This window comes from Aulostomus chinensis, chromosome 19 (genome assembly GCF_037954235.1).
Source record: "Aulostomus chinensis isolate RoL2024-O1b breed Wild chromosome 19, RoL_Achi_v1.0, whole genome shotgun sequence".
NCBI classification, from domain to species: Eukaryota; Metazoa; Chordata; class Actinopteri; order Syngnathiformes; family Aulostomidae; genus Aulostomus; species Aulostomus chinensis.
This window is the reverse complement of record NC_141338.1, coordinates 3,929,614-3,944,727: the sequence shown is the minus strand read 5'-3', so window position 1 is coordinate 3,944,727 and position 15,114 is coordinate 3,929,614. Positions and strand designations below refer to the sequence as shown.

Below are 15,114 nucleotides of genomic sequence, written 5' to 3'. Positions count from 1 at the left end.
CCTCTTTCCTTTTAATGATTAATCCCCCGGTGTTGAGTCAGCACAGAGTGGAAGCCGTGGCCGACCTGCATCTGTTGTTTATGCTTCGCTCAATTTCCTTCTCAGTGGACTTTCTTTCGGTTTGGAAAAAAGGCGGAGATTTCTCCTCAGCTTTCTCTGCAGAGACCAGACATGTTTGCCCTCGTGGTCGGTTGATAAATGAATGAAGGCCTGCATTTTTCTGTCATTTTGTTTTGCCTCATGGAGTCTGTTTTCACCTCTGTATCTCTCACGTGGTTTTCTAAGGGGAAAGGGAAGGACAAAGACACCAAGGAGAGGCAGATTAATGCTCATCGGTTCACTTCAGGGTCCTGTTTGGGCCCTACAGTGTGTGTGGTGTGTGACAAACCAGCGTCTGGAAAAGACCTTCTGCATTGTTCTAGTAAGTAATGACAGAACTCCTAGAAGCTCACTCATAATTTTCATCTAATCATGCTGATAAACCTTTTAAATATCTGCGTTCTCTCCAGGTTGTACCGCCATGGTCCATAAGGGCTGTAAGGACTCCGTCCCCCCATGTTTGAAGGTAAATGTCAATGGGTTTGAGCTCCTCGTCTCTACTTTGTCTTCGTGTCAACTGTTTACACGCTCCAACCAGACTCTCAATTGTGCCACTTAGAAACTTCAAGATAAATATGCTGTTACTATGGTGAAGAACAAGACTGCATCCCTCCCACAGAGTGAGTTCATGACACCGGGGTCAACAACCACCAGAAGAACGTTACATTTAATTGGGTTTGTACTGGGGACCCTTGTTATCGCTGATATTTTCCACAGATTTCACAGTGAGAGACAGTTCTCCTCAAGGTGCGATCCCCGTCTCCAACTCTCTACCCATCATGACTGCCAAGGACTCTTCGCCCTCAGGCCCCCTCGCCGGAAGTCTCCCCAACACTGGCAGGTAACATAACCATACATTATCAGGTTGTGGTAATGCTGGGGTCTACCCAATATTTTGTCTTTCAGATTAGGCAATCAATCATTCTGCCGTAAATTCATGCCGTGTTTTGGTTGGGAAACCAGCAAAACTCCAAGAACCCCAATTGTATACTGTGTTGCATGACCCAACCAAGTAGTTTCCCAGAGTTGGTTGTTCGCGTCACATGTTCAGCTGTATATTTCGTAGCATTGCGCTACTGTAGCTGAGTGCTAATGCTGCAGGAGAATGATAGCCAAGCATTCAGTAGCTTAGCTAACCAGGGACTTAAAGAAGTGTCTCTTTCCTGCCTCTGTTATGACGGTCCTTTGAGGAAATGTCAGAAAGACAGGACTATTGTTGCCTCTGCTCAAGGGACCTTTTCTCTGCTTCCACCTGAAAGCAACAACAGCCGTGCGCCTCTCTGCCGCACTTTGCCTTGACATTTACAACGGCGCTTCAGAGAGCACGCTGTCACCCCCCTGGTCAACAGTAAAAAGCCTGATGGTGGAAACCTCTGGATGTGTGTCGTCTGAGCCCATTACTAAATAACTGGTTTGGATTCATTTTTCTCAATGTTACAGTCGTCTGAGTGAGAGTTCAGAGGCGGAGCTGGATTCCGGTAGAGTGACCTGTCAGTCAGAAGATCTTCAGCAGACTCCCGCCTCCTCCACCTCCACTGACTCGTCCGTAGGAGATGGTACGAGACGGCCGATCCTCTCACAACCAGCAGAGCTCAGGGATTAGTTTTAGTAATGGAGAGTGCGAACTGTCTGACAGTGGCTATTTTGGAAACACCACGACTTAAATTTCAAAGTCATAAGATGACACGTTAGACCTCAGGTGTATAAATTTGGCGCTGAATGATAACACATCTTTAGATACTCGATAGTACTGAAGTTCGATACCCTGAAGAATGACCTCTGGGAACTTTTACCATACATTTGTAGGGGGAGTACAATCACGAAGATTATTATTTGCAAATATTATATATATATATATATATATATATATATATATATATATATATATATATATATATATATATATATAAATAAATAAAACAATTTTCATCTGTTATGTACCTCCTTCTATCCGTAGACTGCGTGGATGCGTTTGTCCACAAGGACATCTCAGCAGATGCTGCAGATTATGAGGCTGAGTCATGGAGTCTGACAGTAGAGCACAAATTCTGCAAGAAGCTGGACAAGCGAGCGGTCAAGAGGCAGGATGTCATTTACGGTAAGCACTTGTGAAAGAAAAACACTGGAATGAAGTATTTTCTGCCAGTGTGAGTATTGTGTACATGAAACTGCATTAACCCTATATAGTGACCCTTAAAAACTGTGATGCAGAGCTGATGCAGACGGAGATCCATCACCTACAGACTCTACACATCATGGCGGAGGTTTTCCGGAGAGGTATGAGGGAGGAAGTGCTGCTGGACTCTGAAGCGGCAGAGCGGGTCTTCCCCTGTCTGGATCAGCTACTCCTCTTCCATCACGCCTTCTTTGCGGCCTTGAAGGAGCGGCGGCACAGCTCAGGCCAGCCGCAGGGCCACAGGAACTACCTCATCCAGCGGATCGGAGATGTCTTACTACAACACGTGAGCTGGCATTTAGGGACTATTTTCTTCGGAGGCTTGATAGATGGGTGTTAATCGCACAGTGTTTTTCCGCAGTTTTCAGATGAGAACGGAGAGAAAATGAAACACATATACGGAGAGTTCTGCAGTCGTCACAATGAAGCTGTCAGCTTTTTCAAAGAACTCCTGCAGCACAATAAGAGATTTCAATACTTTATCAAGGTATCCTCAGAAGCAACTATCACCTCTTCAAAATCACAGCACAGGGAATCGAGTTCTCAAGGTGACGCGCCTTAAATTTTGATTTCGTTTCTCAAGCAACAAGGTAATAATTCTTTGGTGCGTCGGAGGGAGATCCCAGAGTGCATCTTGCTGGTGACCCAAAGGATTACCAAGTACCCAGTACTGCTGGAGAGGATCCTGCAGTATACTCAAGGTGAGTCGTGCACTGCCCTCTGCTGGATACATGACTGTAGTGTCACCAGAATAAATGCTCTGTTCAAATCTTTTCTCCTTTAGGAAATAACAACGCTTTCAGTGATCTGGCTGGTTGATGATTTATAAAAATACGTCATCTCTAATTTAAGATGGACAGAGAGAAATCAGTTGATGGCTGAGTAGACAGAATGGGGACTGAATCCCTGTTTAGTCAGGAAAAATGTTCGTGTTTTTGTTGCCTTTGGTTCATATAGATGGATGGAAAACTGGGGGAGGTGTGGTTGGGATTGGGGGGGTGAGGGTGAAGTTTTATTTACAGGAATCCTATTCACCACTCTACAGTAAGGGTCATGAAATGGTTAATCATGCCTAATTAATGCTGACTCAGCACTCAAGTAAACTAAGCATCAACTAACCGTTATGAATGTACCCCCATCCTAAAGTGTTACAGAGAAATCAGAACAATCCAGTCTGGGTCAGTTCCTTAGCGTGTTCCTCGTGTAGAGCTGTGCAGAACATAAGTCCACCTACACACAGGACTTCAGCTGATGAGGTTCTCCTCAATGTGGACCTGGACACGTTTGTGTTCCCACTGATGAAAGAATGCGGTCCAGACCACCACTGACTGTTCACACCTGAACTTAGAGCTTTTTACTTGCGTTTGGATCCTTCAGAATGCATCTTAAAGCAATACCTCACCCCACCAAGTGGTTATTGTCAGGAAGAAGAATGTGCTGGTTGGTTGTACTCGCTCGCCCGTGCTTGTTCACGTTTCATTTTTGTGGATTCCTGAGTTTACGGCCGCATAAAGATGATGTGGATTAATCCAGATGATGCACTTGAGAATTTTGTTGCCATAAATATACATGGCTGCTTTCCACATTCTGGAGTCACAAATAAGACACGTGGTAGTGGAAAAGGTGCCTTTGTGAAACCACAACACCTACTTTGAGTGTTTGAAAGAAGTGTGGAGTGTGTTTGGGTGCAGGTTCACTTTAATGCCAAGTCTGAGTAGAGCAGTTTTTTCTTTTCATTTCCAGTATTATTTAATGAAAAGAGGAATACGTCCTTTTCCCTCTTCATATAATTCTCCTTCTTGATCCGCAGAGGAAACAGAGGAGCACAGCAACCTCTCAAAGTCACTGGCTCAGATACGTGAAGTGATCGCAGCTGTGGACCTGAGGGTCAGCGAGTACGAGCGGAGCCAGCGCCTACAGGAGGTGTGGAACCGCATGGAGAACCGCAGCACAGCTAAGCTAAAAAATGGCCGCGCCTTCCGCAAGCAGGACATGATGGGACCGGGACAGACGCTCAAACACCAGGGCCTGGTCCTGTGGAAGACCGCCACTGGTCGACTTAAAGGTCAGAGCCAGGCTTTTGGACCCTTGTTATACGCATTAACATGATGTTATCAAACAATCACGTTTGTGACACTGTTCTCACGTCCACAGACGTCCTGGCGCTTCTTCTAACAGACGCACTCATCTTCCTTCAGGAAAAAGACCAGAAGTACACATTTGCTACTGTGGTACGCAGCTTCGTCCATTAATCAGCTGCGTCTCATTAACGTCGCTACGCGCTATCGCCAGGGCAGGTCCTCAAAGCAGAACGGAAACATCTGGTGGAGCTGATGCTCCAAAACACGAGAAGAATCTTCCATTCCATCCGCCTTTTGAACAGCGTTTCCCAAACTTACAAGTTTTATTATGTTTTTTCATTTATACTCATTAGATTTTTTCATTTTTTCCTTTTCTGTGTAATTTTTTTAATTGATACTTTTAACAGATTTACAATAAATTATTGAATTTTACTATATTTAATCACTTTTTCCCATTATCTGAAACGTGTTGTCTTATTTGATTCATATTTTTAATAGATTTTTTTTTTTATACCATTCTCCAAGTCTTAATTATTTTTCTTATTTTTGATCTGTTCTGTTTTGTCATTTGTTGGACTCATTGATGTGTTTTCCACGTGCCTCAGGACCAGAAGCCCCCCGTCATCGCGCTGCAGAAGTTAATTGTGCGAGAAGTTGCAAACGAAGAGCGAGGGATGTTTTTGATCAGTGCATCAGCCGCCGGGCCTGAAATGTACGAGGTCCACACATCGTCTAAAGAGGAGCGAAACACCTGGATGAGGCTCATTAGGGAAGCCGTAGAGAGGTGTGTGTGTGTGTGTGTGTGTGTGTTTGTATCTGTGATTTTTGTGTTTTAAACCTGAGGGGAAGAGGGATACTGAAAATGAAATGTGCTGTAATAATAATAAACTTTATTCAGCTGTGGTGGTGTTGTTCCACTCAGCTGTCCAGAGGAAGAAGAAGAATACACGAGTGAATCGGAGGAGGAGAAACGCGTTGCTGAGGCTCGTAGTCAGAAGATCCAAAAACTACAAGGTATCTCAGCGGAATCGTCTGCATGAATTATCGCACAACCTGATTCATTTTGTGCAGTTTACAGTCTTCAGAACCTTCTGACCTTGTTTGTCAGAGAGCCTGATGAGCCAGGACCAGCAGATCTGCTCCAGCCTAGAGGAGAAGCTGCAGATCTACGCCGAGCTCTCTGCTCTGAGTGGGAGGACGGACGCTTCGCCCGTCGAACCACGACTGCTCATCAGCCCACACTTAGAGGAGCTGCCCCAGGCCACAGGGCTGCTGGCTGCAGCTCTGCAAGAGGGTTAGACACTCATACACACACAGGTTATATGTGCTGGCAACTAAGAACCATTCATCTATTCCTCCGATTAGTATTCTCTCAATGACTCATTTGGTTTATGGAATAGTAGAAACTAGAGGGGCAGCCAGAGGCCAAGTCATGGATTTGGATCTGATCTGGCCTGACAATGTCAGGGGTTTCTCCTCCTTAAATTGACACAAGCTCTGACCCTAAATGTAACAGGTTCCTCTTCGTCCCATGCTCCAGCCCCCAGAAAGTTCCACGAAAAAGGTCTCAGCAGGTTTTCCTAATGCTGCCGTCAGACATTCAGAAGAACAAACAGACGTGGGTGAAACACAGCCTCCGTGATGGAGGTTGAAATGTCTTTGCTTTTTCTTTGTCAGTCCTCAACTGAAAGAGCTTTATGACGATTGTTGTCATTCAGCATCTTTTAGAAGCTGGAGCCATCAAATGTTTTTTGGCAACAGAATAATAAAAACAAATTTAATTAACATGCAAATCTGCTTTGGGAACACTTTCCTTTCCTGCAAAATATTCCAACGTGGAATAATGTTGACTTTGCAAGTTCTGTCCTCACTTGTGCTGTTTGTTGTTTTCTAGCTGAGAACCTGAAAGCCACCCTTTCATCCATGGCCTGTTCTCCATCCAGCCACAGCCCGGACTCTGACACGGACTCCGTGTTCCCCGGGAGCCCCGTTACTCCTCTAGAAACCCCCTCGGACCCTGAGGCCTCACCGGGGGACCCTGGGGCCGATGAGGGGAGCCGGATTGATGCCAGTCTGTTTCAATCCCCGACTCCCTCGCAAAATCCAGCCACCGGTGACGTCGACCTCAAGGTGACTGCAGACCTCCTGACTCATGCAGTGTTCATAATGATTCCTGTATGACCTTGGAGCTGCTGTGCAGAAGGCTGAGTCTGAAATCATATCCTCAACACCTTACAGGGGAATGACAGCTTTATGCTGCATCACCTGCCTCTCACGCAAAATATAGACACCAAAAACAAATCAGGATCTTGTTGAACTTCCTGCCAGGGCTACATGTCAAGACAGACCTGAAAGTCGTGTTCAGATTTGAGTTAATCAAAGCAACAGAAGAAAGGAATTGAAGAAAAGGAAGGTTGAATTATTTCTTTTTAAAGACAATAGAGTAATATGCTTTTTAATTCCAGCCTCCTTGAAGCATCTGAAATTATTTTCATGCATGGAAAGGCAGATTTCCTTGGAAGATGAGGAAGAAGAAGAAGAATACCTAAAAAAAAAACAGAGAGCTATTCAGCCCCTAAATACGTAATTTCAGAGTAAAATATTAAGCAGTGATGTGATGTAATGTTCTTTGAATGGCAGTGGTATTGTAGGGATCATTATAGCCTCCTCCAGTCTGCATCGGACCATCAACTCTTTCCATGTCTTCACTGATGTGCAGCTCAACAGTTGTTTTAATAATTCACTACAGTCTATTAGAATTACATTTTCAGCTGTAATGTGTTGAATCATTGATGAGCCCATAATAACGTAAGAAGTCCATTTACTTCCCAGTGGTGTGGCGTCGTTAAAAATGGATTCAGAGAGTCGTGCAGTTACCATGCCACCACTGCGCTACCATTTGCTGCCTTTTGTGAGGTAAACGACTCGGAAAAGATAATGTAGACCTGAACAGCGTGCTAGAACAGCATTTGGCCTCCAGGGGGTGCTAATGTTTCACGAATGGAACTTCACAGCTTAACTTGAGAGGATTCAAGGAGGAAAATGGAGTTCCCAGTAATTCATTTGTAAGTCAGTCTTTTGGAGAACAATTGTGGGATTGACGTTTGGTAAGAGTCGTGTATGAAAGCTGGTTCACTCTGCATGTGTCTCCATTAACAGGTTGCTCAAAGTGTCCACAGCCTCACCCAGCTGCTCTACAGTCTGCAGGTGTGTATCTGTCTTTTCTCCTGCTGCTCACATCTGTATTATCATCCAGACAGCCCAGTCAACAAACAGACCTCTAGTTTTCAGTAGGAACAAATTCATTCCATGTTAGCGTCATGCTCAGTCAAGATGAAGGCTCGCCGCGCGCCTGCACTCGGCAGCTTCAGTAAACAGCACATGAAAACGCCACTCAGCTGTTTGAAGCAAAGGATTCGACTGATGTTTTTTTCTGCTCAGAGGCAGAAAAAGATCTTTTGCTCCCCCCCCCCCCCCCACACACACACACACTCAAACACTTCACAAATTTGTGTAAAGAGAATATGTCGGTATTTGCATAAGGGCATGAGTGTGAGGACTCCTAATCCGTGTATGTTTGAGGTTTTAATCTCATTTCCGTATTCAGAGTTGTCTATCCGAGGTTTGTTGGATCGTTTCACCTCGCTGTTGCACATGAATACGGCTGTGATTACAATGTCAGTCACATTTTGCCGTTCAAATCGGCCTCTTACTGCCTATACATGTGACCACAGTTGAGGCTTTGCATCTTCATGAGCTCCATCTGAATGTGTGCACCAGGCTGTAGTGACCATCCAGGACAGCTGCTATGAGGTCCAAAGGTTCCTCCTCCAAGAAACCGGGCGCCCGTCCCCCCGTGCTCTACGACCGCACCTTCCAAGCATCCGAGGCAACACTTTACAAGAGCAGGAGAAGCAGCGTAACCACGAAAAGAGGAAGGAGGATGCGGTGGCGGCCCAGCGCCTCCAGGAACAACTACGCCAAGAGATGGATCGCTGGGAGAAGGAGTGCCAGGCCAGGGAGAGTCAGCAGGGGGAGCAGGAGAGCAGGCTGGAGGAGCGGGAGAGACAGTGCCGCCTGGAGGCCGAGAGGCTGCAGCGGGATAGGGAACAGCTGGATGAACAGCTAGAGGAGTACCAGCAGAGTCTGGAGCGGCTCAGGGAGGGCCAGAGGAGCGTGGAGAGGGAGAGGGAGCGTCTGGAGAGGGAGAGAGAATGTCTGGAGAACCAACAAAAGCTGCTCCAGAACTGGAGGCACAGTCGTCAGAGGAGCCTGCCCGCTGTGATCCCTCACATGGTCATCCCTCTGGATGGGCAGCAGGTAGGTGTGGTGAACAGCTGGCAGCTGACTTCTGAGGTCTAAGCTGAGGTATTAATCAGGAGCTCGGGAACGTTCTTGACCCGGACACGAACACGAGGTGGATATGCAGTGTTTATGGAGCCCTTGGCTACCATCATTAACAGGCAGCTTTTCTCTGACAGCAAACAGCCTGAGTTCACTCATTTACTCCGAGCAGCTCAATCCCCTCCTGATATATGACCTGTGATAATGAGAGCTATTTCAGCATCATTTGTCTTAGTGCTCCAACAGCTCCACTCACCAATAAACATCTTAATGATTGATGATAATTAAACCGTTGCAAATAAAAGCTCCGACAAAATAATTAAAACCAGAGGCACGCAGCCTAAGAAACCAATCACTCGTGTCCGAAAAGACTTAAATTATTGGGTCTTTGTTTGAAAAGCTCGAGAGTGAATTGTCCCCTGCAGCTGGAAGGCGTGGAGGATAAAGGGTGTACTGTTCTCTGTGGCCTTTTAGTCTCAATGTACCTTACAGGGAAAGGCAGCACCGGTGAAACTAATATAGCACTTACATCTTTGTAAGCCTCTGCTGGATATGGTTTTGCTCAGCAGGTGTGACGGTTCAATAGATGCCTCGAATACACTGGAATGGACGGACAAATGAGCGGACTCGTGTTGCATTCATTTACCGAACACCTTGAGCTTTTACGGGCTTTTTGCAGAATTATTTATTTCCATTTCATTTTTCTCCTCACGGAGGCTGCTTGCCCATCAGTGGCCTGTGTGCAGAGGCAGTGGAGGTCCTAATATTCCCCTGCTAATGTTTAAGCCAGAGGCGGCAGTTCATGGGGTCAGAGACGGATCGAATGACGTACACTCACACCTGATCTCAGGCCCTCTCTAATTAGCTGCAGCGCTTCAGCTCGGCTGAAGAAAGGCCATGTTGATGTGAAGATGAGGACAGAGGGTCTCAGTGGAGGACAGGGGGAGGGGCTGCACCAGCGCTGACACCTTTTACATGCACTTAAGAGCCAGTAAAGCCAGTTGACAAATGACTCAGCGCTTTTTTCAATCTGCCCCAGCTGTTTTATTGGTGCAAGATTTAAGATATCCGTCTCTGAGAGGTTTGCATTGGCACCAGGTGATGAAATGATTAGAAACCTGCATTTAATATGTTCAGTCACAAAGTGTATTATGTATTCAGAGGAACTACCAAAGATGAGCTCAGTCTCTTGGGGAGAATTCTAGAAAAGCAGAGGCAGATTCAGAAGGAGTGTCTGATGTTGAGTAGGTGTGTCCACAGCTCATGTCAGCGCCCGTCCCTTGACTGACACTGATGTCTGTCCCTCTAAAGACTGTGACGTCTCTACATGATCCGCAGTGCCTTGCTTCCAAAGCTGTTAGCCTCACAAACGAACTCCCTCCCACTCCCGTGGTTCCGAGCTCAGCAGTGAGGGTCCAGACATGGAACTTCTCCATCACCTTATCCTTGTAGTTTGGGAGAATATCTCAGCTTGGTTGTGGTAGTTGTTTCCTGAGCCCTCGTGCAGGTGCATCAGCGCATCTCAAAGATCTGCTGTTCATTGTAGTGTCTGCCATGTTGGAGAGAATAGGAACTGTCTCTGAATATTCTCCATGTGACAGTGACATCAGCTCTGTGTCTCAGGACCCTGCGCCGAGCCCGTCCAGAGACCACTCAGGTAACGGCTCCGTGTTTGTGAACGAGGCGGCGTTTGCCAGCAGCAGCCTCAACAACCGCCACATCCACCACAAAGACAATGACCCCAGCGCACACAACTGTCTCAACACCCTGCTGGCAAGATCCAACAGCAGACCTCTTCCCATTGCTAAGACCCCCGTCAACCCAGACCCGGACTCCCAGGCATGGATGATGGGGGGAGGATTCCTCTACAGCCCTGGGGGGACACTTGTCGAGCTGGAGCACTCGCCCAGTGGTGAGAGGTTCATTTTTGTCATTTACGGAGAAAGGTTTATTGCAAAATGGATTTCCATGCTTTTATTTTATTGCCATAATTATATATTGTGTGTGGGGGTTTGGTTTCATTTGGTCTGTCTAGTCTTTAGTTATAAACTTTGTAGATACTTTTCTAAACCCAAAGTGGAAATAACTCTAAAACCAGCAGACCATGAAAAGAATTTCTGAATAATAAGCAGACAAAACACTGAAAAAACAACAATAAAACCAATTAGAGCAAAAATGCTTTCAATAAAAGTCGAGTCCCATTAGGAAAAGCCCTTAGATGACGGCTCAGGGTTAGATTACAGGTTTGACAGATTCTTCGGAGTCTCTGACTGCAAACGCTTTTTCACCTTGAGTTTTTTTGTCATGTCAGAAGGATCTCAGGCCGAACTCTGGCTCCTACGTGTCTACGGTCCAGCTCAGTCCATTCGCAACGAGACTGGATGCAATTCCCAACGTTCCAAAATGTCTTGAAAACATTCTCAACTGCACTTGGAGGTTTGACATGCTTCCGCTTACAATTGTCTCTGGGACATTGTAGAACGATTTTGTTGTGATGGGAATCTTTCCACCGTGTTGAATCAACATCCATCCATCAGTTTTGGAGATACGCTGCTAACAAGCAGACAAACGGAGGAAACAATGAAACTGAAGCTTGCTGTTACAGGAGTTTTTCATCATGTTCAGTGGGCCTGTGCCCACATTCCTTGGCCCCTGTGTGTTTTGGAAAATCAGATTTTGTGTAATCTGACTGAACAGACAGACCCTTAGTGGTGGTTGTTACATTTTGGAGCATTACATTTCTAATGTTTAATATCTGGGTGTTAATGGTGGGCATCTCACAGCTCAAGTGGCTCTCTGCGCTGTTTTATCACTCCGTCGTCGCTTCTCAACACGAATGAGAAATTTGCTACCTGTGAGAATGTAAATAAACCCTCAGCCTACACGGGTTTCGCTCATGCGTGTGAGAGCGCACTGTACACACGCCCTCGGTTCTCAAGGCTGTATCCCTGGTGAGGCCTTGTCTGTCCTTTCTCGCCGTTAATCAGTGTCTCCTGACAAAGGAAGCAGCCCACCTCCCCTCCACCAGCCCCACCTGCAGCAGCAGCAGCAGCAAGCTGGGGCCCTTGCCTGCCACAGGAAAAGAAAATCAATGGTTTCTCTATCTATCGACTGGCACTGCAGACAACAGCGTGTGAATCACAGTTCACAGGCGATGGCTGACTGATTGGGACATCGATCTAAAAAAATCTTTACAGAACTCATTACAGCGTGACTTGTCATCACATCAGGCGAGGGGAGGGGGCGGGAGGCGTAGAGGAGGTGCTGTGGAATGAGAAATGCACACACTTATTAATCTGCGTTTCATTCAGGAGGCGTCAGCTTCATTCTCAAGTTCCTCATTCCTAATCCATTCATGAGCTGCTGCTTCTAATATTAACGACGCGGCGGAGAAAATTACGGGTCACGTGTGATCCTCCTTCAGCTCCCTTGTACAAGTCGTGTTGACTGCAGCTGATTTGGAGTGTGCGCTATTGTTTACCAGCCATAACAGGTGGCACAGTCTTTTCGTCCCTGATTAGCTTATTAACCTTTCCTCCTTAGTGAGCGCACACAAGTTCCAGTGAAACCTGAGTCACTAGTTAACAAGAACGGGGAGGGAACTTGGCTGCAACCTGCAGCACAGTTGGCATCAACCTTCAGTTCCTTTCTCACAGGACGACATGAGCCTGGGATTAAACACTGTACACATTTACACCGCAGGTCTTGAATCCCTGTCCTGATTTATGTGCTAATGTTTGATATTTTTTGCAGCTGTTCATGTGTAATCTTAAAGGGAATCTATTCCAGAACTCTGTTTATACTTATTTATATCTGAAACAAGCTCATGATGGCTTCAATCAAGCGTGTTAAATTAGCTGAAGACTCTAAATTGCTCGCAGGTCTGACTGAGTAGTCGTTGCCTGAAATCCGGTCTTTTTTCTCCAGCGGTAACAGGTTTAATCTGGGTCAGTTGGGTTTATATCGGCTTGCTGCTTTCTTTGTTTTGTTTTAGTGCGTTTGTCACGTCGCACAAGAAAAAACAAAGCTCATTTACTCGCACTCGGACAAGGGTCAGGCCGCTTGTGTAACAGGTTTATCCAGGTTTCAAAAAAGGTGCATGTACACTGGTATGTCCTGTGGGAAAAGTGCATTTTTATCTGTAATGGACGGATGACACGTCCAGGGTTAACTCAGCATGGCTAGACTCCCACTGCTGTTGAACCAAGATAATAGAGAGATAAGACCTAGCCGATCGGTGCCGCATGTGAACGAAAAAATCAGCATTGTGTCACTTGTACCTGGAAGTGTAAATGCGTCTTTAGAGGCTGAATAAATCTCCATATAATTTTCTTTTCTTAATGTAAGCGAATCTAAGGCGTTTGTTTTTTTAATTTTATTTTACATGCAGATTTGCAAAGCCCCTTTGCAAACACATACTGGATTATGGGCTGCCTGGTATGTGCAGGAACCTGGGATCCTTTTTTACATGTGAAAAGAAAAGAAATTTCTTTCAAATGCAAATTCTTTTTTTCATGCCGTCACTCTCGTGGATCAAACTATCATCTCACCTCATCCTTCTTACCTGAGCATGTGAAAATTTCTTTTCAAGTTCTCATACACACCCTTTTTCATTCAGAGCACTTCCATAAATGCCAGGGCACAGTATAATCTCGGGGAACCAGTTAGATGGAATTTTTTTTAAATGTCTCCTTTGATGAGTTGTATCAGGTTTTTGTTGCTCGTCCTTCTTTTTACAAAAGACAAGAGCGCCATGAGTAGGCTGAGAGAGAGGAGATGAAACTTTACAGTGTTGGATTAAAGCACTCTTTTATATCAGGCTGCAGTCTGTGGGAACCAAACCTGCTCTTTGACTCTCAAACAAAGCATCCAGCCTCATTGTAATGGTTAAATACTCTCAGTCATTTCTTGGCTACGATTGAGACAATGATTCAGTTTGCCTTAAAGGTGCAGTTTGTAGATTTTGACACCTACTCACCCTAAACTACAGTAATAAGTGTCGCTATTTTCCAGATAGTTGGGGTACAGTAAGAAACAAGAGGATGCTTACTTCTTCAGTATAAGATAAAAAGAAAATCTCATTTTGTTGCTTCATGGTACGGTCCCACATTTACATGTTAGAAAACATCCAGGTGTTGCGTTTGTGGAAGCAAAAGTGGACTTTAAAGAAAACCTGTTATTACTAACATTGCCACAAGTTTAAAAGAAAATTTAGTCCAAAACTCAAAGAACGTTTTAAGGATGTTCCCTAATTTCAGATAACGTTCCTGTAAATTTAGATACCTAGAAAAAGATTTACCTGCAACGTTCTGCAAAATGTTTTTGAGATGTTGGTTAATATTTGATCTGAAATCTGTTGTCGTTTTTAGAGAATTGTATTCTACCTATAGGAAGACCTCTGTGGGAACAAATTCAAAACATAACCAGAACATTGTACGGAATATTTTCAGAACGTTTTCAGAACAAAACATTTCTTGCTGGGTTCTACTAGATTGTCAGGTTTTTCTTGATTATCTTAGAATAAAATCATTCAATCATGTTTCAGGGAAAACAACTTTTATATCTAGAAAAAACCCCAACAAAAAACACTTCAGCTGATCGGTCTCAAGTCTACATCTTTAAACATGAATACCAAGTCAGAGCCAAGTCATGTGACTCGAACCCCCCACCTCGGTCTAACTGAGCTACTCTAGCAGACACTTATATAATTAATCAAACAGAGGCACTTTCCTTCAGGGACACAATCAGGCAATTTATAGTTCACACCATCTGTTACCATGACAGCACACCTGCCCAAATGCGAGACAGCACTCACCAGGCACACAAACGCAAAAAAGCAAACTCACACAGAGACACTCTTCTGCCTGGATACCACCCATGCAAGCATATTCACGCCCAGATCTGAGTAGCGTTATTGATCCGTGAAGGTCTTCCTATGAGACGAGGCCGGCAGGAACAGAACGCCACCCCATCCCAGATCGAGGGCTTGAATTCTCACTGTAAGACTCATCTCCCTAATTTTGTGTTTGCTCGCTGTTCCCCGTGTCTGCCCGCCGGTTTCTTGGCTTCGGGTGATCCGTCAAGTGCAAGAAGGCAGCTGCCACTGAATCCCAACCATGATGATTCATTGCATTGACAGAGATAATGATAGAAGTGACACGTTTAAGTCGCGAGGAAATGATGGATGGCTGGAAAATCTTTGTTTTCATTTGAAAGGCCATATTTTATCCGCCGCAGGAGCAAAGTGCACTTTCTATTTCAGTTGGTGTAGGTGCAGCGGCTGAAAGGGCAAAAGGGCTGGGGAGGTAGGATACAGAGCGGAGGGTGCACTGATTAATGAGCGCGCTCTCAGCCAGCCTCTTTAATGGCCTCGTAGGTTTGAAGCAGCTGTGCCAGTCACAGTGATGCACAACA

At 45.4% G+C, this 15,114-nt stretch overlaps 1 protein-coding gene across 6 annotated transcripts in view; it reads left to right on the top strand.

Moving 5' to 3' along the window:
* Positions 1-15,114, top strand: part of arhgef28a (Rho guanine nucleotide exchange factor (GEF) 28a) — a 46,745-nt gene that overhangs the window by 25,567 nt on the left and 6,064 nt on the right. For 4 of the 6 annotated variants that reach the window (XM_086187251.1, XM_086187252.1, XM_086187248.1 and 1 more), the window contains 18 exons: positions 286-421; positions 510-565; positions 659-719; positions 817-940; positions 1,540-1,655; positions 2,057-2,197; positions 2,311-2,561; positions 2,637-2,762; positions 2,859-2,976; positions 4,086-4,340; positions 4,430-4,506; positions 4,962-5,140; positions 5,255-5,370; positions 5,465-5,650; positions 6,251-6,486; positions 7,516-7,563; positions 8,137-8,676; positions 10,324-10,612. In XM_086187251.1, the coding sequence (XP_086043377.1) occupies positions 286-421; positions 510-565; positions 659-719; positions 817-940; positions 1,540-1,655; positions 2,057-2,197; positions 2,311-2,561; positions 2,637-2,762; positions 2,859-2,976; positions 4,086-4,340; positions 4,430-4,506; positions 4,962-5,140; positions 5,255-5,370; positions 5,465-5,650; positions 6,251-6,486; positions 7,516-7,563; positions 8,137-8,676; positions 10,324-10,612 (3,055 nt within the window). The remainder of the gene's footprint in view (positions 1-285; positions 422-509; positions 566-658; positions 720-816; positions 941-1,539; positions 1,656-2,056; positions 2,198-2,310; positions 2,562-2,636; positions 2,763-2,858; positions 2,977-4,085; positions 4,341-4,429; positions 4,507-4,961; positions 5,141-5,254; positions 5,371-5,464; positions 5,651-6,250; positions 6,487-7,515; positions 7,564-8,136; positions 8,677-10,323; positions 10,613-15,114) is intronic. The other 2 variants (XM_086187249.1, XM_086187254.1) reach the window with 1 other exon arrangement.